The 25,588-nt window shown below is 39.2% G+C and overlaps 1 protein-coding gene across 1 annotated transcript in view; it reads right to left on the bottom strand.

Moving 5' to 3' along the window:
- The window catches only part of ca16b (carbonic anhydrase XVI b), a 93,612-nt gene that overhangs the window by 52,962 nt on the left and 15,062 nt on the right, over nt 1–25,588 (bottom strand). The window contains exon 2 of the mRNA XM_068594255.1: nt 18,812–18,916. Coding sequence (XP_068450356.1) covers nt 18,812–18,916 — 105 coding nt within the window. The remainder of the gene's footprint in view (nt 1–18,811; nt 18,917–25,588) is intronic.

Consider the following 25,588-nt stretch of genomic DNA (forward strand, 5'->3'; position numbering starts at 1 on the left):
CAACATAAAAAAGCAGACAAAATCCTACGAATCATCAAATCTAATGGATCATCAATAATCCTCTGCTATCCCAAGCATCAAAATGAAACTTCACAAGAGTCATTTTGAAGTTGCACTCCCTCTTGCTGATGCTGCGGGTCACTCACTGACCCCGGTTACATAAGTTCAAATTGCTTTTTATAGAACAGGGAGTCAGTTAGTTTAGATTCTGGAGGAGATGAGTGATGTGATAAGACATAACTTTTGTTAACTGATTCGGTCCTTTCAGTTTAAATTATGAGTCAGATTGCTAGACTAGTTCCTGGGGTGGTCTGAAGCGGTACTTCACTTAGCCTGTCTATAGATGTTAATCTGCTGTATTAGTCCAGAGGATCTGCAAGCAAACACAACTCAACCACAAAGGATCAGAAGAGCAGAGTGGACATCTCAATAAAGGTGATACAGCAAACCAGTGTCGAGAGAAATCTTCTTCTACTTCTCGCAGTTTCTCTTCAGCATTTTGCGCCAATCTAATGACCAATTAGCAGGACCGGAGCCAAAAGTTTTTAAAAAAGAAGTGGAGGTTAAATGTCTAATCTCTGGAGAAGTAATAATCACAACCTCGGAGTGTGATGAGGCCATAACATGGATTTATGGTGGGATGCGGCTCAGTGAAAGCAAAGATCACAAGCAGAGCTGTATATGCATTTGTGGAGAAAAAAAAAGAACATTGCCTTGAGAGAGACAGATATTTAATAAGGGTTTGACCTTTATTACTCTGACAAACACCACCATGTTTACTATGGTAATTAACAAAAAAACAGCAATACAGTTAATGCAGTTTTAATGCCATACCCTGTTAATTCTCCTTTCCTGTAGAATAGCAGCATCTTCCCCTGATCTGGAAGACAAACTGACACTAAATACACGCCCCCATCAACACTGAAATATTTCCTTTTTTTCACCATGAAGTGAGCAGCTTTTGAGTTTACAGTGGTAAGAGAGTGTGGGTGTGTGACACAAGTTAACCAATCTAATCTGGAGACTTTGTCTGTCAAACAAAATGTGTAATAAAAGGGAAACTTGGACAATTTTCACTCGCCATTGTGATTACATTGTGGGTGGTATGTGCCAATGAACAATGTTCAGCTTTCCTTTATGTTCCCTCCACGCTACGGGCCCAAACAACATTGAATATTGTTAATGAAACGGAAGTGAATATGGTTGAGACAATAGTGGCATAGTATATAAATCACACTATTTGAAAAGAACATTAATAAGTCCAAAGAAAGTAGTAAAAAGCTGCATTTATTCGCTGCATTTATTCGGAACACGAGGCAGTTGACTTGAAACGAATCAATGAATGAAGCCTTACATTAAGTGAAATGTAGAATAGTATTTCAACAGTGTCCTCTGGATTTCAAGGGGACAGGAAATAATATATTCTTACAAAATCTATACATTTCTTTCATATTTGGTCACCTTTCAATCAAGGTCTGAAATCTACAACAATCTTCACTTCTTCCTATTTATCTTTTGCCTTCAGTCTGGTCACCAAGTGACATGCATTCTCATTTGGTCTGAGGTCAAAGGACTCGGCCAGTCAGGTCTTTCCCATTAAAAAATAGTTGTCGGTCAATTCATCTGCTCTACTCCACTGTGCTTAAATTTGAAGGATTTTTTACACAAACGGCTAGAAAGCCTACATGTTCACCCACAATAAAACTATCCTAACAGCGAAAAAGTCAACACGTCAAGCTGATAGTAAGCTGTTACATTTTAAACAGAGTGTGCTGGAAAACACAGCCAAAACAATGGCAAACATATCACTGTCCGAATTCTGTCTAATGGCACATTTTCATCAAGTTGCAGTCAGTTACGATTTCAGGTTATATAACGGTATTTTGAGGCGTTATCTTAACCCAGACATGTTTCATTACGCAATTAACAATGTGACCTCATACCCCTCACTACACCCGGCCATTCAAGATACGGGCTTCCCTTCCAGCTTGTGTCTGCAGGAGAGGGCGGAGGCAAGACAAACAACCATCCACATATACAATGTGTCTCAGTAGATGCTTTAAAAGACAAAGGGCCCTTGTAGTTAGCCAGTAACTTCTAATCCTATAGTATATGTTTTCAAGTTGATTATTCATGTATGTGTTCATAACAGCCTTTTACTCATTACTTGACCACTTTGCAATGATTAATTTCAAAGATTGCTTACAATAACTCATTTGTGTTTGATCAGATGTTCATATGACACTTTCAAACATTGATATCATAAGGATTTGATTTACAAAACTATATATATATATATATATATATATATATATATATATATATATATATATATATATAGAGTTTTGTATATATATATATATATATATATATATATATATATATAGTTTTGTAAATCAAATCCTTATGATATCAATGTTTGAAAGTGTCATATGAACATCTGATCAAACACAAATGAGTTATTGTAAGCAATCTTTGAAATTAATCATTATATATATATATATATATATATATATATATATATATATATATATATATATATATATATATATATATATATATATATATATATACATATATACACTGTATAGATAAAATAAAGTCTAAATATGTTCACTGCTTGTGCATATGTTGGTGTGGAAACCATTGACTTTAGGTGGTCTTGCTGAGTTCTGAGAAGAAGGCATCTGATAAGGATGGCGCCACGGCCGTCTCAGAGCCTAAGCTGAATCAGGGGTCTTTGTGTTCCACACAGCAGCACCAAACACATAAAAGCAGGTAGAGGAAGTGGTAAATCATAGAGGCATTGGGGTCTAATTGGCCACCAGAATGAGCTCAAGCCAAAATATTGTTTTCCCTTGGCGCTATCTGCTTCCATCTCGTGGACTTTCATAGAAATTGTGGCTTCCTGTTCTTGGGTGTTGGCCGCTACATAAGTACAACATCCCCTAGTCTGTAAAAATAATCTTCAGGACCTTGTGTGAAGAATAAGAGGGACAGAAATACACTCTGTCCCCATGAGGGAGAGCTTCCCCTTCAATTCAGAAACAGTTTCCCCTCCAGTATGGCAAAGAGCCAACATGCCTACAAATGTTTCAGAACCTTTCTTCTGTATGGATCTCTGATTGATCATTTGACAGAAATCCAACAATGAAACTCATTAACATGTGTTACCCATGTAGTTTCAGAGTTGTGTGCATGTGTGAAAGATAAAGAGCATGACAAAATCATGAGTATACATTGTAACAAAGCATGCTGAAGCTAAACTAGATGCTCAAACCTGACTTAACCCCTGAGTTAGTATGTATGTGAAAACAGACGTGCACACAGCCAGAATAAGTCAATAAGCCCAGATTCGTTCTGACTTCCACACCTTTATGCTTGAATACAATGGATGTTACACAACTAACTTATGTAGCATGCTGGAGAAAGCAGAGATGGGTGCAGTTTGTGCTCCATCACTCTTTACGTGAGTCCCTGTTAGTTTGTTCTGCCTCATAGCACAGCTGCTGTTTAGAGACAGGCGAGGCAGCTGATTGGAGAAGAGGCAGCGGGCGTACCGATCACTCTGTCAGTTCAAACAGCTGTAGACTGCCGTGTCTTTCTGCACACAACATGTCCACAAAGTAATTAGCTTCAGTCCAACATAAACTTTTAAAAGGAAAGAGAAAGGGGTGTGACCCATATGTGAGAACTCTACACAGTGTGAGTTCCAATGTTCGTTGCGTTAGAATTAATGTTTAATTTGTTGACTACACTTTGTTAAGCTAAAACACTTATACAGTATGTGATGTATCTGCTTAGCAGTCAAACTCACTTGAAAAAACATCGGTGAACATCAGTTTGTGTCTTTCACCTCCATTCCCCTGGGTCCTAAGTCCCTCCATATTCAACTTCTTATCACCCTCTATGTACCAACATACATTTATAACAAATACCACGCAGTAATCAGTGTTGCATGTCTAACCAAGTTCTATTCGTGAAAAGACTAGCTTTACGTCAAAACAACAGAAAGACTAAGAATTTTACTTAAAGACAAAATGAAAGGAAACCGTTTAGAAACTATTACTGTGGCAAATACGTATCCTACGGTGTAAAAGCAGTCTTACACCACTGTTAGCTTTAGACCCCCTCTGGTGCCTTCCAGCGCCCTGTTATCCATCAAATTTAATTAGTGAGCGTAAACCTCTTATTATGTAGATTTGTCCAATTTAATTCTCTGAAATAAAAAAAGTAAGCTAAAGGTCTGCCTATTTAATTTTGCTGCATGATAACAAGCATGTTTAGGCTATAACCCTTTCTGTTACAAGATCGGGTTAAGCTTCAAGTGTCAGCCAATGCATGCAGTTCAACCTGCTATTCAAATAAAGCGTGCCTTGCCGATTAATGTTTCTGGAAAAGTGTGCAAAATGTGTAACTTTTTACTGGTAGTGAGTTGGCACAAACTGATTTGGAGTCAGGACCATTATGGCTGGATTGAATCAAATTGAAAAAATAATAGTATTGTAGTATGTAAGTAGACATATTTGTTTGTTATTTGTTTTGCGTTCAATTCATGCTTGTGCTGATACCATAATTATATAGGCATTGTGGATGTATGCAACTCAAAGCAAACATAAATAAATAAAATCGTTGTTGTTTAGGTGTACATTTGTGAGTGACGGAGTGAGAATGCCTCTCCATGTTTGTCCACAGTTATCCTGCATTCTGCTGCAGCAAACTACAGAATATTTTGAGTGGCCAGTCAAGTCTGCAAGGACCTCTCGTAGTCAAGGTGACTCACACTTTCTTAAAAAAAAAAAACTTGTATTGCTTGGTTTTGCCATTTACTGCCTGCTGACATGTCAATTTAATTTTGGCAAGATGAAATGTCTTGTACAAGGACTTCAAGCCGATTCGATGCCCGATCTTGGGTTTAAATTAAGTGTATTTTGCGAATCCTTACATCCAATAAGTATCTACACAAGGAGTTAGCCAACAGCATGAGTTGTTGCATACATACCTAAAGGAGATCTGCACTCTTCTAAATGCCCCTTTCATGTTAAAATAACACCATTTTGCTCTTGGGCTATACAATACAGTTGTTGTAAAAAAATTTCACTCAATTGTGAAATCAGTATCTCAATCAAAAATAGGTCCTCCGCTCTGACTATGTCGGTGCTTGGGCTCTAATAAAAAAGCCTCTGATAATAACTTTGACAAAATAATTCTTATTCAAGAAGAAATGTATTTGTTGTTGAAAAAGGACCGCGAGGAAAATGACCAATAAAAGCCATCACATATTGATGGTCTCAGTTTATAATTTCTTGCTTCCCTGTGGTACTTGATTCATCAAAACAGCTTCTTAGCCAAATTTGACTTTGTCCAAGAAATCATCTCGTCTCCAGTGATTTTTATTTAGATTGAGTAAGTTTGGTTTCCTGAAATTCAAAAGTACTATTTTTTTATATAGAAGATAATACACTTCTCTCTAATTTACTTAGTTTAGGATTGCAAACCTTACGTCTGTAATCTCACTGTTTAAGGAGAGAGGGTTTTGCATAAATTATGTAAATAAAACAAATAAAATGGGACTTTTTCTGTTGAACATAGTTGCTTTTGCGCACAATTAAAAGTTTGTTTTTCCACAGTTTGAAACTGTAAATGTTTTCTCTCAGGGTTTTGCCTTCTTCGTGCACATTGACACCAATCCAACACTGCATCAGTGGAAGGAAACCTCTTGCTAATTGTAAACAGCAGGGAAAGGTGAGCACTCTGCCGAGCAGAACACAGAGCTCTCCTCTGTAGAGCCGCAAAGTGAAACACTGATTAGTAACGCTACATTACTCCTCAATGTCCAAGGGCAACTGTTTCATATCAGCTAACTGTCGGAAGCACAGACGCTAACCTCAGCGCACATAAATGTCTTGCAGCTGGTCGTGTGATGGACGTTTTAATATAAGAAATAACAATTGTATTCAAATCACAGTCAATATAATATATTACGAAATAATTAGTGAATATCTCAGTAGTTATTAAAATTGAGATGAAGCACTTAGGATGAAGTAGATTAGATACTGAAATGTGTGGGAACAACTGCACAATATGTATTTATGTTCATAATCTTTCACAAGGAAATAGCAAATCCATTTTTAAACAAATCAGGGCCGCACACACACACACACACACACACACACACACACACACACACACACACACACACACACACACACACACGTGTCACATTGGCCTTTCCATCTATTCGTATTGTTATGCTTCTTTTCAGTGAGCACCTTATCTCACTCTAAGCCATCACTCCTTTTTGAGCTGCTATACACTCATATTCCATTTAAGCAGCTTCATCTATTAGTTTAATTATCTCTTCTTTTGCTCTAGGAACTTCAACTAACCCATGAACTACCCCACCTGACGATTAAAGAAGGCACGCTTCGACCACTTAGTCATCTCACTCGCAACAGAGTCATTAAATAATTTTGGTCCAAATGGGTATAAGTGGAAACTATAGTTGAGATGATGTTCTCATTTTCTTTTTAAGTACACATTTGGTTACAGGAGAGCCAAATACAAAACTTATTTCTTCTCATTCGGTTGCCTTTTTACCCCGCTCTAATTAAATACATTCATGCCCAATGACAAACTAGACCTCCGCAAAAGGTCTTGCAGCTTTGCAGGACTTTAATTAAGCAGTGATACTAACATCAGCATGTCCACATGCCTCATGATGACAACGCTAACATGATGACATTATTAAGCAGGTATAACGTTCACCATATTCTCCATCCGAGTTGTGGGTGTTGGCATTACAACATTTAATAATTAGCACTAAAAACAAAATGCAGCTCAAGCTCATAGGAATGTTATTAATGCGTTAGTGAAGACATAACCAAAGTGATTGTAGTTCATCTTGAGGGCCATATGAATGTGTATAACAAATGTAATGACATACCATACTGTAGATGCTGAGACATTTCACTCAAAACCACAAATATGATCCTGCTGCTTTAGATACAAAGGTATTAGGATATGTCCTCTGAGAACCACAACTATCGTGAACATTCATTAAGCAGATGTGGAGCAATTTCACTATATCCAAGAGATATTTCAGTCTGGACCAAAGTGACCCAACAGCAGGCGGTCAGGCAATGCCATCTCTATAGCCATGCTCGTGTGCATGGTTAAAAATGCCAAACACATCCCAAGCATTACAAAACTAATTGTGTCACCATTCTTGCATAAAGCAGCTGGACATCAGACAGGGAGGCGGGAACAGTGGTAGATGCCTGCCAAAGTGCTCTCTTCCCCTTGACTGAGGGACGACGCAATGGCAGGAGGATGCGTTAGCTGTGGGTCACTGCAGAACGATAAACCAGGACAGGCATAAGGAGACAGGCAGGCTGCTGTCTCCCAGGGGACGGAGGTAGTGAGACACGTAGAGGCCTTTTACTCATGCCTGCCGTGGCAGCAGGATGACCTCAGAGCATAAGGTCACCAGTAAACAGACCATTAGCCAGTCAGCAGGTAGAGGTGGAAGATCTCCACCCACACAGTGAACCCTGAGATGACATGGAACCTGGTATTTTATTTTGCCTGCTTGTACATGGTACTTTAGGAGAGCTGCCACTTTAAGTGGTTAGACTTTTAATGGCAATTTTACAAGGTGAAAACTGGCAATAATAATAATCCTACCTAAATTGCCCATGATATAAAAAGTGCAACCCCTAATAATGTCTAAGATATACTGTGCAATACATACAAGGTGTCCTCTTTACAATACATGTGGAGGACACATTTTGTCTCTAATATTAATTGCATATCAGACACAGATTGTGAATGACTGAAATTGGGAGGGAGTATGCAATGAAAAGTCAGATTTCCATCTTTCATCACAAAGTGGAGATCAACTCTACAAATTACATGAACACAAGCTGTCTGGGACTGATACAGCGATCCATGCACGGCCCTGACATTGTAATTATCTTCCAAAGCCTTATGAGCTATTCTATTTCTTTATTAGTTGAAACAGAAATACACACATGTGCACAAACACAGGCTTATACATTATGACAAAGATTCACTGATGAAAGATATACAAATTACAATTAAATGACAGAGAGACAACAATTAAATGTTACTATAGCTTTTCCTAGAAGTACGATGAGAAGCAGTTGCGATAGTAGTGTGCATACATGTTTTCATTCGCTAACAAGAGTAGATTGATGTGCAAATCAGCAAGGAGCATTCGTATGGAAAACAAAACAAAAACCCACTTAACAGTGTAAAATGTCAGAATAATCTGGTGGGATAACACAGCAGAACAGTTAGCCAACGTTTGAAGTTTTGTGATTATATAGGAAAGGTCAAAAAGTCCCCACATTAAATAGGTGCCCTCCTCTTTGTTGCGTGAGCTCTCTGCAGGGATCACAGCTGAACACAGTAAAGCCAAAGTTATAGTGTGAGGGACGGGAAACAGACAGCCAGGGGCCAACTTAACATAACCTTTTTTGCAGATTTAAGCACCAACTTGAGCAAAATCATCTTTCCATTTCTTACCCGTGCACTTTGACATGAACTAAACTGATCGTATGCCTTTAATAAATGGGCTGTAAGGAGAAGCCTCCATCTGCACAGCTAAATATGCTGCTTATCTGTGTGCTTTCTCAGTCATCCTTTGCTTGCATTTCTACAGCTTGATAGTGGAAGAGTGTGTGCATATGTAAGTACATGTGTCAGACAGTGGACACTAAAGAGGCAAGAAAGTGGAAGAGATTTAACTAAGTGCAGCTGAGAAATAAACTGTGCAGGTTTTTCTAGCCTTGGGTACCCCAAAAATGCTAATTAGGCCACAAATCATAAGATAGTACAAGAGCACATCCCCAGATGAGTGTTGGGCTAAGCACAGCAAGCAGCCATTTTAAATCCAGCCCTAATCCACGCTGTGTCTCACCCTCCTCACTACCCTCGTAGCATCCACACGCAAACCCCTGCTCAGAATTAAGATGTGGCTAGCATGAGGAAAGATAGATGAGGAGGGAAATTAAAAGACAGAAAGGAGGAGGGAGCTCACGGAGAGGAAAAGAAAATTGACTCCAGAGGAGAGGTGAGTGCTGAGGAAGATTGGTTAAATGCATTCCATAATTAAAGCTCATGTGAGCCAGTCTCCCAGGTATGGACATAAAAATACAAAATAAAATTAAAAAAGTAAAAATTTGAATTCTCAATGCCCCTCCAGTGATGCTCTTTGTTGCACCTTTACTATGCACTTATCCTATAGACACATGCACCACCCATGCTATATTCATCTTGCTGTCAGAGCCACATAAATGAAATGTAAAGATGAGCTGGTTACCTCAGCAGCTACTGGCTGACACAGCAGAGGCTGCGGTGTGGACTCAGGGCAAACAGCGTGTGTTGTCTGCATACAACAGAATATTGAAAAAAATAATATTTATGAATATAAACAAAATGTCTATCCAAAGAAAAAGTAACAGGGTGACCTCTACATACAAAAAACATAAAACAGGCATGCAATTATCAAAACTCTTTTTCAAAACCAGACTAAATGGTCCTTGGCCCTTTCTGCCTTTAAACTTCCCCTAATGCTGCTGCAGGCTTGAAATGCCGTTTTTTTTTAAAGGAAGTACATGGCCTATATATAAAGAGACTGGAGACATTAGCACACTGAAATTGTTTCCAACATGAGGATTACTTTTTGCTCAATTCAATTAAAGGTCATTTATAAATCCTGCCTTGTTGCTGAATAAAAAGTGTCATTTCCAGCACTTGGCTTTGAAAACAGAAACCTAGTGAGGGTGTTTAGATTCTAAAATGTGTGATAGCTTAAACCTTTCTTGCAATATGCAAAGAGTAGCTTCTAACCCAATAACTTCTTGATACATCTATATTATTTATTACCCCTTGCAGGTATATGAGCTCCCATTTAAATGAGTCATGAGACTCTACAAGACAAAGAATGACAGGCCAGAGTTTTTTGTTTTTTTTTTCCTGGCTGCTGCGACCGCTAGAATATGAAGCTGGATCATTCTAGATTAACATAAATGTCGTTGAGATGGCAGACAAATAATGGTGCGGGTCGTTTTGGATTGTATGTTGTTGATGTACATGCTATATTTAGAGCATTTAACTTACTTGAAGCTTACCCAACAAGAAGTGCGATTGATAAACCGCACTATAGACCCAATATTTACAAAATATAACAACCTCATCCAACATCATATCAACCAGCATCAGGCGCCATTAGCCAACAAAACAACATGGTACAAAAATCAGGCTTGAACCACTCTGAGCTACTGCCCTCTCTAAGCTCAGCTCAGCCCCTCAGCAGTCAGTACTCTTCTAAGTTGCAGTTGTTCTGCAAGCTAAGCAGGGACAACAATGGCTGCATGTTTACACAGCAAGTGTCCTTATAATTTAGAATCCAGACAGGAATCGATTGTTAACAGTGTAATTCACTAAACTAGACATAGTAGCACAGGATAAACAATCGAACAAGCCTGGGAAGCGACAGTGAACTAGAAGTAATGCAGTACTAAATCCCATCAATTCCTTCCATACACTAACTACTCCATCTCTTGCAGGAGCAAGTTTATTCTAACATAACTGTCAGCATTTTAACATATGATTGTCAATCAAACTGTTTAATAACTCAAGTAAAGCGTTGCACATTTTCCAACATTGTGTCATTATGCGACTATTACGGCCTTGCCCCCCTGCAGTTAACTTCTCACCTCTGGGGTGGTATACACTCATTACAAAGTAAGTCATCATGATTATGAGTTTAAAAATTTGCTGAGCTGCTAGCTAGCTCATTTCAGCTCATCAGCATAACCACATTAGAGAGAAAACCTGTGGGCTGGCAATCTCACACTTCCTCAATATTGAAATCCCAGCAGGCCAAGCATGTCCACATCCATTATATCGGACCTGAGCCACCAACTAGGCCTAATGTGCTGCCACTAGGCACACCAATGCCATGTGACACCTGAAATTTAATTAATTAGGTTTACATAACAAACCCGTCGGCCCAATACATCAATCTGCCCAATACAGGGCAAGCAGAATAATTGGCTGGATGTATTGCTGTATATCGGACCTTAGCTTTATGTATGGTGCATGCACCGGACACTATTCTCTTGACATGTCAATATGACAATGAAAACAATCAATTCAAAACTAAACCTCACTGATACAGTGTTAGTTCAGGGCACACGAAGCACCAATTTATTTCCATCCTTAACATATTTACCTCATCTAGAGAAAGGAACCAGATTGGCAGAACCAGTGGGAAGTAAGATGATTTGGAGCTCAATTGGACTAAATTGGTTGCTGCCAGCGTGATACATCATAGAGAATTAAGATGCCTCTCCCCCAGCACAGAACTTCGGCGGCCATATTGGCACATCTGTCTTGGGCCCACCCCTGACGGAGACAAATGGACCAATTCTGGCACACAAGGGCTGATCCAAACTGCGAGCAATAACCAAGATGAAAAATGAGTCAGCTTGGGCCTTGGCAAAAATCATTTTTAATAATTAGTGTTCCTACACCTCTCAGAAAATGAGTGCAGGTACAACTACAGGTTGATACAACACATCAGCAAGACTAGAGGAATATAGATGATGTTGTGTTAAGCTTCCATCATCACAGAGAATGGCTGTGACTATAAATGTGGGGTTGTAAGACAGATTATTCTCTCTATGTTTTCACAGGAGGAAATTAATCAAGTCCAGAAAGAGCTGTGACTACGTGAGGAAGGAGAGGAATGTTGCAGGATGAACACAACAACTTTCAAAGTTCCTAAGGACCCGACTGTAAATGAACAGAGTTGCTATTCCCAAAATAAAAAGAAAAGGGTTCAATACAGGGCACAACTCTAAAGTGCAACACAAACATATACAGTCAGGGTAGTATTGTATTTATATATCTCAATATTACACATTTGCCTCAAGGGGCTTGCAGTAGCCACGAGGTGACAATCCAGGAACTGAATGTGATAAAGTTGCTGCTTTCCTGAACACCTGACATGTGTCAAATGATGTTTGATATGGCGCTGCCAGTGTTTAAGCTTACATTTTTTAAAAACAATAGTGGAAGGTGTTTTGACACTTGTCAGAGTGTTTGCCTTCAAATCCTGTGTTTCTCTGTATATTTAGCAAAGTTGTAAATAATAATACTTTGTGAGTTATCTGTTGTGTTAAGTAGAAAATGACTAATTTATCGATGATGATAAAAATATTTTTTTTAAATTCCTGATTAATATAACAATCAATTTAACTCATAGAATAGACCCCATTTCTCAGATGTCTGATCAGAAATATACCAAATTGACCAATTTGAAAAGATTGCTGTGACACATAATTTAATCACCGTATGTCATAGTAAAAAAATAAAATATGTATTTTTATTTCAGTACTTAAAACTTAAAATGGTTATGACATTAAAATGTCTTTTTTTTCATTAATTGGTCAATTGACTAACAATAATAATTAAAACGACGTACGGATTGCAAAACTCACTAACATTTTGGGTGGCCAGTTATTGCCGCGTGCTCAACCTCGTGTTTTATTCCTTGACTTCTGGCCGACTCCTCTTTCAGTCGGACGGTAGGATGCCGCCAAGGAACTCAACAGCCAAAGACGTTTTTATTGGGCATCAACGTCACGTTCACTCGCGTTTTGTCAAAGAAATACATGTGAGGCCTTAATAAACCTTTCAAGGCACGGTTACGCCTGTGAGATGGAGCTGAGGCACTGTTGTGCGAGTGAAAAACATGTCGGATACACTGACCGTGGGATAGCCTATTGTAGGTTGCATTCATTCAAACACACAATATCACAGTGGTTTTTGCGAACACTGGAGGAGATCTGCACTTTACGGAGTGCACCATTCTAGCTTGGTAAGATCTGACTATTGATGTCGGCGCGATTGGCCCTTCAGAAAAGGCTGAGATCTATAGTCCCTTTGGGGTGCAGCATATTCTGAGTAATGGGGCACTTAAAACCTATTGCTTTTTAGCTTAACTAAATATCAGCAGGTGAGGTTGGGGGCGACTCAATGCTTTACCAACCAGCACAATGGGTGCACCACTTACGCAAAACTAGACAAGCATTATGTAAATGGATGATGATTGTGGTGCATAGTGATTGAGTGATAGAATATGTTAACCAAAGGACATACTAATGTATATTTCCAACTGGGTAATGCAACAAATATTGTTGAAACACCCGCTTCTGAAATTGATATACAGAGCATATTGTCTCGGTTATTGGATTGGGTGATAATTGGAAATGAAGTTAACTTGTGATTTTCAGGTGACATTAGAAGTATTTCATCCTGGCAGAAATTGGTTTGCAGTGTTGCTTTGGACCACAAAAATGGTGGATAATGATTCACTTCACAAAATAAATCCCGGAAAAACCTTAATATATAAAATGTGATTGTCCCAAAACAAAAAAGGAGTAAAACATCATTATTTAGCAAAGATCTCTGGAGTTCTTGTTAAAATCACCCCATCTTCTAATCCATAACAACTCATAGGAAAACCTCCGTTTGGGCTGGTATTTTTAGCATCATCCCTGAAGAGTATGTCCCTGTATCCCTGTATAATATGCCCCATGCTTTATCCCCCATGCATACCCCATCACAGCCTCATAGTCAGGGAGCTTTGCTTTAAAGTCAAGTGCTTCTCATACATGGAGGTCTACTGGGATCAATCCTCCTCTCGATTCATTAACTCCAGGAGGCAGAGCTCCTTCTGTCGGGCACCATGACAACATGGCATTGCTCTTTTCTCTCCAGTCTTTGTAGGGGGGTGTCACAGTGCAAGAGACAAAGTGCACTGCCTTCACAAGCGTCAAGGCAATTTAAGATTGTATGAGTCATAGGATTTAACATGTTAAAACAAACTAACCAATCCGACAGTCACATTTTCACATTGACACACAAACCCAGACCGGGATTTCAGAGCAAACTACTTTCTCCACAAAGATCATATCAACAAGATCAACTGTCCAATTTCAGAAGAGTGTAGAATTGACATGTTTTCTCAAAAGGTATAGGAATACCTCATCAGTCCAATTTTTGCTTCATATTTTTACCAAAAGGTAAAGAGAAGGATGTGATGGATCTGAAACTACAGAAGGTGGGTGCAGCAATAGACAACAGGGTCAACTCAAAGTCTAAACAAACAGCCCCGATAATGAAGAGCAGTGAGTTAGCTAATCTTGTTCTGTATCCTCGAAACTACTAATGAAGTTGGATCAACGTACCAAGTGATTAAAAATGACACTTCATTCACTTCATTATGTGAGACATGAGTGGAAAGATTGCTAATGATCACAGGAAACCTCAGTGAAGTGGAATAAAACAGTCGCGCTGAGGGGAAATATAATCCACACGTATCAGACAATCGCAGGCTCTCTCAGTGGCTACAGCAGCTTGTCAGGATGGCTTCCATCCAAACATCCATGACTGCTGCAGTCAGAGCTCTATCAATGCTAAGCACAGAGCTTGGAGAAAGTAATACATGTGGAAAATCACTGGAGGTGCAGTGTCTCAAATCTATAGTATTAATTTGTGGAGGTGGACTACCATAATATCTGAGGGGTTTGGTCTACAGTAGCAAGTGCTCTTTACTGCATTTCTAATTCCTTAATTTAGTAGAGTTTGCATTTTTTTCTAATTAACATCAATAATTCTCCCTGTGAGCACAGCAAGAACATAAATATTTAATTTGAAATGATTGCTTCTTATCAGTCTGGAATGACACTAAAGTTAATTCAGGACCTTGATGAAATCTCATAATGCAGTAAAAAAAAAAGAGGAAGAAAAAGTGTAGATCTTCTTCTCGGCATTAATCTAAATTTTTCCACATCTAATGTCATTATTTATTTGCTTTTCTTTATCCTTTTTTGATTTTCATTCCACACACTAAAAGGGGATCAAGCCTAATGCTTCTGCAAATTCCCATTAAGGTACTCCAACTGTTGTGCTGTAATTAAACTAGAACAATAAATCAACAAGAGTGCATTTAAAAGCAAACTACTGCCTGCTTTGGCCCAACCCATAAAACGGAGGAACTAACAGAGAAGATGTGAAAACCTGCAGTGATATAAAAAGGGGGAAATGATGCATAGCCCTGTTCCTGAGGCGGTCTTATGGTGAGTATGATATCATCCCACACACACGCGCGCTCACACGCACACACACACATGCGCACAAGCACACACACCACGCCTTAAATAACTTTTAATCAAATTTCAGAGTGCAGGTTCTGAGGCTACTTACATAGAGGTTCATAAGCAAAGCACACAGGGAGGTGACATGTCATATGGAATGATACAAGCTCCCATTGCCCTGTGTGCCTTATTTCTTAATGTGTTGGGCTAATGGGTAAAATACAAGGGTAATCTTTCTCATCGTGAAGACTTTATTATCATTACGTAATAAAAAGCTCAAACTACTTTGTCATATACCCAACATTAAAAGCGTTGTATGAACTTAGCAATTATCAATGTTATTTATTCACAAAATAGTGTGTTCATTTAAACCGTAACGGTTCAGCCATTTGATCAAAAACAAAACTAAGGATTCAAGAAACTTTCTAAACTGAAACTCCACTGTACTCGCTCGCAGAATTGTTCCACAGTTTTCAAACAGCTTTCTCCGGCACCACTTTATCGACTGCAGGATACACAGTGAAAGGATGTGGGAGGTCTGTGAAACAATGGGTGATATGCTACCCTGAATGTCGTGTGTCTAGCTCATAGAGATGAAGTATCTTTTGCATCAGTACCTTCTAGCTTCAGGCTAACCCGACTGTGTGCATTTCTTTTACACTCACTTGCACGGAGCAAATGCCCTTAATAACCATTTAGCTGCTACGGCACGCTCGTCTGTCCTCCATTCACAGCCTTAGCCACTAATTACCTCTCCAAAGCAATGGACATTTCTGTGTTCCCTCAATGCTCCCCCTTTTCTCAGTACAATCAGCCAGCTGCCTTCACTGGTAGGAATTAGAGCTCTGCACGGGGTCTGAAATGTCCAAAATCAACTAATGTCAGCCAGTTCCTTAGCCTGACTGTTGTTCATTTTTTGTTCACCCTCCCTGTATAAAAATAAATGACATTAAGAGATCCTATCTTCTCTAAATTTCCAGTTTGCCTCTTGATAAGAAATTATACAAATCTGGATATTTCCTCACAACTGTTACAGAATGTTAGTGAGTATTATATCAGCCTGCAGCTTTGAGAGTAAATAATTATACCTAATTTTCTTGTCAAATAAAAAGACATACAGCCCTGTAATATAACTGAGCAAAGAAATGTACCAAGTCCGAAAACAAAACAGATGTCTCGATTAGAAAATAAAGCAGAACCGGCCTTGAATAAGATTGGGTACCGCTGGACTTAGGTTTGGTCCCTCTTGTAAGAATGTGATAAAAATGGGCATTTAAACAAGTAATCATTAAGTAAAATCAAAGATCTGCACAATGAAGAAAGAATACACTTCAAATGGATAGAAATATAATGCAGCTTTGGTTTCCGGCAGTGTGTTATAGCAGTAGTGGGACACCAACCTCTAACACTATGAAAACATAAATAAACATTTATGAAAGGACAAACATAAACATAAACCTTTCAGAGTTCTTTGCCCTCTTTTTGTATTTACTTTTTTTGCCCCAAACCATCGGAAAAGCAGTTCCAAAGACAAAATATTCCATCACTATAATAATTTTCAGAGCTGTGATTCACTCCAAGAGCAGAGAGACCAAGTTTGATATTTGCTATGGGCTGTTTTTGGACCTTGAAACCTGTAAATATAATTTAACTCACTGCTCCTCCCTTCCTTAGCTCTTCCAGTGAGGTGCCCTCGATCAAAGCACATAACCTCTATTTCCCACCGGAGCTGCTCAATGGCCAACAGAGGGCTGTGTTTGCGCTGTGTTAATGTGTGTAGCTGAATGTGAAGCAGCACTCTTAAAGAACATTCATGTCTGCTTATCAGAACTGATGCCCGGCAAAAAAATCTCCTACTCTGCCTAACCTGTAAAAAGATAAGAAACAAAGAATTTACATAGGCAAATCTGATTGGTCATATTGTCGAATCAGGCGTTTATTATGTTTTTGCTCATTGACCACCCATGGTTTAAAGCTTCCCTTTACAGGAGGCAGTATTAATACATAAGCAAACTCTTATTTGCTATGTAAAGACATAGTTGGGGGATGTTTACCTGGGCAGGGAATGAAGTCGCTTGCCCTGTTGTAATCTGATTTTCTCAGTGCTTTGTTTATATTGTGTGTGTGTTACGACTGATAACAGCGTCCTGACGCATGGCGGCAGTCCCAGAAGCGTAGTTACGTTAGCTGCAAGCGCCGTTAGCTTCTAGCCACTAGCTCAGCCGTCCCCATGCTGAAGCAAAAAATATGCTATAAATTTCTGATGAAGACCATTTAAGTTGTGTGTGTGTGTATGTATATTAATACATAAATAAATAGTAAAAACAAAAATGGTGGTCACAGTACATGCGACTATGGCTCAGCTGGGGTTTTAGAATAATGGACCTCACTGTTTGCTGTGTGTCAGCTGTGTTTTTGTAAACAGGGGGCACTATTAATATTATGAATAGCCTGACAATTGTACCAAATAGGCTATATATAATGATTAATGGGAGAAGCCAAGCAATTATAAGTCAAATCAGACATTCAGCACCCCCATCTAGCCCAACTGAAATTATCCTTTGTTGCATAACCACATACCACCACCACTTACAGCTACGGCAATTATTTGAGTGCAAGATTGGCAATTAAATCAGACACCTTAGATTGAATTGTCGATCATTCGGGGTCTGATAAGAAAAAAAAAGCATCCTACTTTTGAACAAAAAGGGATTTAATGCAGCAGGAGCGTTTTCTTGTTGATTATATTTTCCTCTACGCTAACTAAATATTAGATATGTAAGTGTGTGGATACAAAACTAGTTTATTAGAAAACATTCCATGTTGGTAGCTTTTAGAGTGCAGATTTCAAAATTAGAATTGATGCTTTAACTGTATATACAAAATGCCTTTTACAGTTGAAACTACAGTTTGTTGCAGACAACTTTCAAAAGCTTATAACGAAGCTGCTCCCACTTAAAGACTTCAGTATTTACACATCAATGTGCCATTTTCACTTGAAAAAAACACAACTTCCACACCAAAATACACAAATAAACATCACATAAAACGACTGTGAGAATATTTACCAGTATTAAAGTGCATAAAATGAATCATTCATCAGAGCGTACATCTGACTGTTCACTTCAGGCTGCCACTTCCGACCATCTCTCGAGTTTTAGGTCGACGGCTGGAAGACTTGTATTTTTAAACATCACTTGTTGAAGAGTAATATGGTTGCAAAGTTTTTGATTGAATTAAATGCACATGAACTGGTCATGCATTTCAATTCACAGAAATCTTATGCCTGATCCCTTACCAATAATAAAGAAAAACATGGCTACAACATGATCATATATTCAATTTGTTGTTCGTCAGTGGGGTTTTTTTTCCACTCCGGTGAATTAGTTTAATTGTAGTTATAAAGGGCAATGCAAACATACAGTAATGGTACACAATTATATAAACGCTAATTGAGCCCTTCCGGCTACAGCAGTGAGGAGAAAATGTCGCTTTCTGTAAGAATGGTAGACAAAATAGGTAAAATGATGTGCAAGATACAGCTGAGGTGAACAAGTCAAAGAAACGCATTTCCCCTCCCACTAAGATCTCTGGCCAGCGCACAAATGAGAGCTCACCTGAATAGGACCAATAGGGGTCACCAGCTGCCCTCCTCTCCCTCATTACGCCTGAAGTCCCATGGTGCCCGTCTTCAGCATGGGGAGGTTGGCCACCTGATGCAGCTGTGGGAGGCAGACACAGACGTGAGAAACTCCACAGGGAAAGAACCGTTTCAATTAAAGCCTGAACAAATACTTCAACAGCTTATCCAACAGTCTATTTCAAATGTACATTGCGAATGTCAAACGATAGCAACAAAGTGACTTGTGATTTATAAATAAGAGAATTCATTAGAGTTACAATCGTTGGTGCCAATGGAGAACGAAATGTGCCCTCAATGCAGCACAATCAGCCAGTTTGACATTTGAGGTGGTAGATTTTACGATTTGATTTGGCAGGGATGATTAAAAGAAAGGCTCTGAATCTGAAAATTGCATTGAACATATAAACATGGCATAACACATATAAACGTGTCACAGAACAAAATCCATGTTTTCTTATTAATAAATTATATTTTTTATATTAACATTAATGGGTAGTACACGTATAACTGATGATGTATGCTTAAGCTTGTAGATTTTCTGTTAAAGTACTTCTACACTTTAGTTTGATATAAATTTTCAGTTGAAGGGCCTCAAATCTCTTCCCAAATTGCAGCTGTTGCAGCTACTCCCAGGAGGGACTGCAGCTCCCCGCGCTGACAGTTACTGAAACATACTTTAAAAAAATATCACTTTTGACTCGGGATATATCTTGGCTGGGCTATTAAGTTTCCTGAACTTCCTAGTTTCAAAAACTGAACGAGTGCAAACTGAAGCAGGAGCCCACTGGTGACAATGTGAAGGAAAAAAATCATTTGCTTTCAGCCCACATGCCATCATGTGACACACTGCCTTAATGGGTTGTAATGACCTCCACCATGCGGGATCTGCAGAAAAACAAGATGAGCGTCTCTTTCGGCCCCTATGATACTTTTTGCTCTCTTACTTTTAGAATCAATCCAATCATGTTACAGCAGCAGCTGGGCTGGGAAAGAAAAACATTTGAAATAGAGTGGGCGATCAATATGTTTGCAATATAAGCATATTTCATGGGCTGAAACTCGAGAAGGCCTTTCTTGATTAATACAAATCATTATTGCAATTTATTTTCATTTTTTTAAATCACTGATTTACATATTTTGCATCTAGGCTATTCTTCTTTTAAACTAAGGTCTAGGTTCGACCTGTAATATTATTGTATAAAATTTAAGCAATCAGAACGTTGAAAATCAATTAGTTGTTCAGTCAAATTTTCTTTTTTTGCATTTTTATTATTGCTTCTCAATAAAGCACAAACATTTCTCCATACCCGATTACTCCATTTATGTATGAAATAATCTGTGGAATAATCAATTCTTAAAATAATGGATACATGCAGCCCTATACACGAGCATATACAATGTCACAATGGCTGGCCTGCGAAGCTCCTAAGTGAAAATTTCATTCAGTAACATCCAGACAATGTATGTTATCAGGAGTGTAGACAATCAACCCTCTGTCTTCTGGCCACAAAAGTCTCTTGAGCTTCAGAAGGCAAATTGCCCAAAAGAAATCAAACATTGTCAACAGAATTACAGCGAATGCTAGAGGCACAAAGTGTCCTTAAGTATACACACTCGCTAGTCCCAGACTTGCAATAATCAAACTCATTGGAGAAAATGTGCTCCACAACGGATGCAGCCGGTGCCAGTAGGGAAGAAAATGTCTATAGCAGAAGTCATTGTCAATCAGGTGCTCAAGCAAAACAAGAGTGTTTTGTGTTGCCTCAAGCGGTGGAAACCCACTGTCGCATTGAAAACCCAGAAATGTATTGGCTAATAATGGTTGGCTGTTGCTAGAAGGATGCAAACAATCGGGTGGGCAGATTGTTTCTGTGTAAAAGGGAATGGCAGGAAAAACTAAAACAAAAGCAGAGATGACAATCTGCCAGAATCAAAATGAAGGAGAAATCATGTTTGCCAGCTGCAATACAGTTTTGTTTTAATCCATTTAGATAATCCGTGTAGTACCACAGCTTTTTTTGTACAACACGTTACAAATAATACAAAACTAAAATGTATTCAGACGGTTGCCTTTGCCAAAATGCCCTAAAACTAACAAAACAGTCTCTTCCTGTATGTCAAAGCATTGAAAGACATCACTAGCAATGAGCTAGACCGAGCAGATCAGAACTTGGCACCATGATAAAAAAATAATATATACAGCACATAATATTATCTCCCAAAACAGATCCAGAATATGGATGTTTTTAGGATTCTCCCAACATCAACAGTTTAAAATCTCCATGTACGTAAGCTATGTGACAGAAGTTCCTTTCTCTTACTGTAAACGCACACGCTATGCATCATGACGCTGTAAACATGACTAATGTAGATCACACTGAGTCTCATGAGGTTAAAAGGTAACTTCAGAAAAACAGCACAACTCCCTGGACTCCTGAAGCTAAACCTCCTTAAGACAGTCAGATGGAGTTCATCAGCATCTGCACACATCAAACGCACACACGCGCACGCGCGCACACACGCACACGCACACACACACACACACACACACACACACACACACACACACACACACACACACACACACACACCTACAGCCACTTAAGACAATCTCAGCTCTTACTAATAGTTGCATCATTACTGGGGATTAATTAAACTAAGCACTACATCAAGCCAAGTCTTTCCCTGTACTTAAAGTCAATGCATTATTGTTTCCAAAACTGGTCTCCACGATGGCATGAGCCACTTACAGTGTTTTCTAAATCAAATTCATGGTTTGGAGGGAGGTCACGAGGCAAAATGGGTGAAGTCATAAAAGGCCGCTTTGTTACCATCCAACATAACAGTTCACTGCAGGGAAAACAGGGGTGAACATGAAGTGTGAAACAAAGATGGAGGGTGTCTCTGTGGAGACACTTGCAGCATATTTGAAGGCAGGTTGTGAAACAGGAGGGCTGCACCGTCTTTGATCAGAGAGCATAGGAGACAGCACCATGTCAACAGTTTACTCTCATCCATGTCAGCTGTCCCCCGTGGGCAAAGGATTAAAGCCACAGCATCTCCGATAGAGCAGAGCAGACAGACAACATAGTCGGCGCTGGGCCTGAAGGAGACTGAGGAGAGCTGCACAGCATACAGACAACATGCATAAGTCCTAAATCCAGAAGTGAATGGCAATTATGTAGGTTAACCGATTGTTGCTCTTTCCAGAGTTTGGCCCAAAAGGTATTTTTACCTTTAGACGTTGTGAAACTTAGGCCTTTTTTTTTTTACATCTGCACGTTCTTAGGAAGCATGGAGGAAATAGAAAGCTTCAAAACACCTTCAGAACAACAACTTGTACAATGTCAAGCCACACAAAATCATTTTCCTTTTTTCATTGCCCTGAGGGCGGTTAAATCATCTGCACCACCGTGAAGCCATGCTATTTGTTCCATAATATCACACTCAACAACAAGCTAAGAACCCCTGAGAGCCCTTGAAAAACAGCAGCCTAACAACAACCACAGGAACGTTTAGCTTCCATGAGTCATTGGGGGCCGGAGTTAAAATATCAATCTTATTACCGACGCAAGCATAAGGTATGAGGAGGACAGCAATGCTGGCATGTCCATGTCGCCAGGAGGATTGTTTGGGGATGGAAAAGCTATTAAATGCATCCTGCATTTGCAATGTAATTTACACATTAAGTGCCGTTGTTAAGGTGTTTTGAGTAACATGTCCTCCAGCTTCATGCAGCTAAAAGCTCACAACATTTATGGATGCTATTTTTTCCTCCACTGTGAATTTGTTTCTCTCGATTGCGTATTCGCTCAACACAGTTGATTCCAGATTCATTAACCACAACGTGGGACCAGAATCCAACAAACAAACAGAAATAAATTCAGATTGCTGTCCTAATTGTGTGGAACCGCTTCTGAAGAAAATGCATAACAAGATTAATTCATTCTTTACACTAACAGGGTTATTGCTCGGCCCATCAACAACAAACAGAGTCAGAAGTGACAAACATTTGATCCCACTTACAAATGGGATTCATGTGAAAATGAGAACCCTAATTGCACAGTAGGAGTGCATTATATGGTAGCTAATGGCTCATAAAAGAAACAGACACTAGGTCTAAAAAAAAAAGAAAGAACCCAGTCCTGTTATTTTATGACTTCTTGTTGTTCTCATCATGATTAACTAGCAAAGCCACATATTCAGGGGACAGAATGGTCTGCAGATATCAGGCTCTTCTGCCACTCCCCGTAGATGGCTATAGTTGCAGCTTCTCATTCATTATTTTTGAAGATGACTAATATCTAAATACAAAGCAAAGAATCTCTTCTCTGGTCGACTGTCCGTCCAACTGTCTGTCCCTCCTTTGCCTATCTCGAACCGCTCATCCAATCTACTTCACACTTGGTGGGTGTATTGTGGGGCCCCCCATGGAGTGCTTTTTCGATTTTGTTGCCATTTGGACACGCGACATGTCCAATTTTAATAAACAAGCACACCGCTCTCTGTGTAGCAGCTGAGATGGAGCTTCAGGACCCTGTGGCCGTCGCTCACATCTCAAAAACGATCACAGCAAATGGGCATTATGTGAAGAAAATGACCATATATTAGGAAACTAAACTATTATTTTCAATTTTGTCACATTAAAACAAGTGCTTTGGGCGGGTCGTAAGTTATTAGGCGTAAAATTATTCCAAATAGAGGAACTTTTGATATCTTAACATAATACAACTGTATTTTTTGTGGCCCTTTTAGTTACCTAAAGATGACGATTGCAGACAGTAGTCCTGTTTCACCGTTGTTCATAACCGTGAGTAGCTGCAACTTGGGTGTGTGACACCACGCTGTAACGGCAGGTGTTTCGCTGAGGACCAAAGGAAGCGCCGTGGTGAGAGTCAAGTTGTTTGTACGAGCCCTTCGCAAGAAAGCGGCAAGCAGAAACACCACAGGCCAAGCATTCCTCTTCTGAAAAGGCATGTTTTGAACAGCACAGTAAGAATAAATTAGCACTAATTAGGCCCACACACAAGGAGTAAGTCATCAACTAATGTACTATTTGTATCCATATGTAAAGGCTGAAGCTATCAATAGTCTATATAGTTTGTTATTCTCAACAAATCCTATAAAAAGACCAAAACCAATAATACATTCATCCTTCTGTCACTCCTTCACAGGAGTTTATTGTGCATTAGTTGGGGACTATTTTCAGCTGCAAGCGTGTGAGTGAGTAATTACTGAAGCAGGATAGTGTATTTGGGGTTGCCTAAAAATAAACTACAGCTCCCGTATTAATAGTAATGGAGGAACGTGTCACAAATGAACAATAGTGAGGCACTGGTGTTTTTAAGCATTTTCTGGTACGGCCCAGGGAAAAAGCTTTGGTACTTTCACACTTTTCACTGGGATCAATTCCTTGTTGGCTTTGGTGTTGGGATTTGTTGAGCTTAGGAAAAATATGGATTATCAACAGAATTATCCCTCAAGGGATATAAATAGGATAGGGTGATACTTCAATTTTTGAATTGATCATCTTTCAATGGAATCCAATCGTTCTAAATCATGTAAGGTATTGTGATACACAACTACATTTAATAAAACTAACATTTACTATCTATAATTTCTCAGAAAATGTGAAACTCATTAGTTCAATCAATGTATTGTCTTAATCAAAGTACTCTGTATTTGTGTGCATGCATGTTAACAGTCAGTGTAAAGCTGTAATACATTTCATAATCAAGATATGAAATGGCCTCTATCAAAAAGAAGATACTGGCCATATGACCTAGATATTGGTACAACAGAATAATCATAGTATTGTGCTGTCCTCAGCTTTAATGATGTTACTTTGTGTCGTCAAAAGTTAGTAAAACCAGGAAAGGATCTGTTTATTTCAGCTTAATAATCAAGGAAAAGTAAACTGGGCTCATTTGCCCTGCGTCAACGACAGGTAATATGACCTGACACTACTTCACTTGACAACCTTGTGCTCACGAAAACTAAATGTGGAACAAAACTTCCCTGAAGAGCATGGACTTTCTAAGTGTATAACCAAAATGTACATTTGAATAAAGTCAATTCTTTTCAAACTCGTCAGTCAGCGTTGTTATCTTTGACATTTTCCTCCAGCATTGGCCTGCTTCCCATTCATACAGCTCCATACAGACACTCCCACGGTAGTGATTGAGGGAGAGGGAAGCACAACTTATGCATGTCACTCATCCCCATTTTCTCATCTTTTCCTCCAATTAGAGGGAGAGAGAAAGCATATCGTTAAATTCACTAATTAGACAAACTGCAGCCTTAACAACTTTTATATTATTCTGTCTGAATTAGTAGTCGAGAGATGTGAGCTGAGGCCTCATGAGTGTATAGAAGGGCAGACTCTCTCTGTATATGAGGACTAAAATGTGCAACCTGCGAGAGACAGCTGCTGGAACAATCTCATCTGCAATGCATGGCGTCTGTCAAAATGTGAGAACATCTGCTCGGCTTTCTGTTTTGGTGAATAACCGACGCGTGTATTTATGACAAACACACCTACATTTCAAATGTGTTCATTTCATTTCAAATGCCAAACACCTGACTCAGCAGACAGTGTGTGGAGGTTTACATGGTTAGCAGGGCAAGTCAAGACGGAAGAACAATGTCGGGGGTCGAGCATAGAAAAAGGGGAGTGAGTGGAGCTTGATCTTGAGAGAGCATGTGTTTCTCATTCCTCAGGAAGTGGGCAATGTGGCTCGTTATTCCCGGA

The sequence above is a fragment of the Clinocottus analis genome, unplaced genomic scaffold (genome assembly GCF_023055335.1).
Source record: "Clinocottus analis isolate CAN_PGR_092001 unplaced genomic scaffold, fCliAna1.0.p SCAF_3, whole genome shotgun sequence".
Lineage (NCBI taxonomy): Eukaryota > Metazoa > Chordata > Actinopteri > Perciformes > Cottidae > Clinocottus > Clinocottus analis.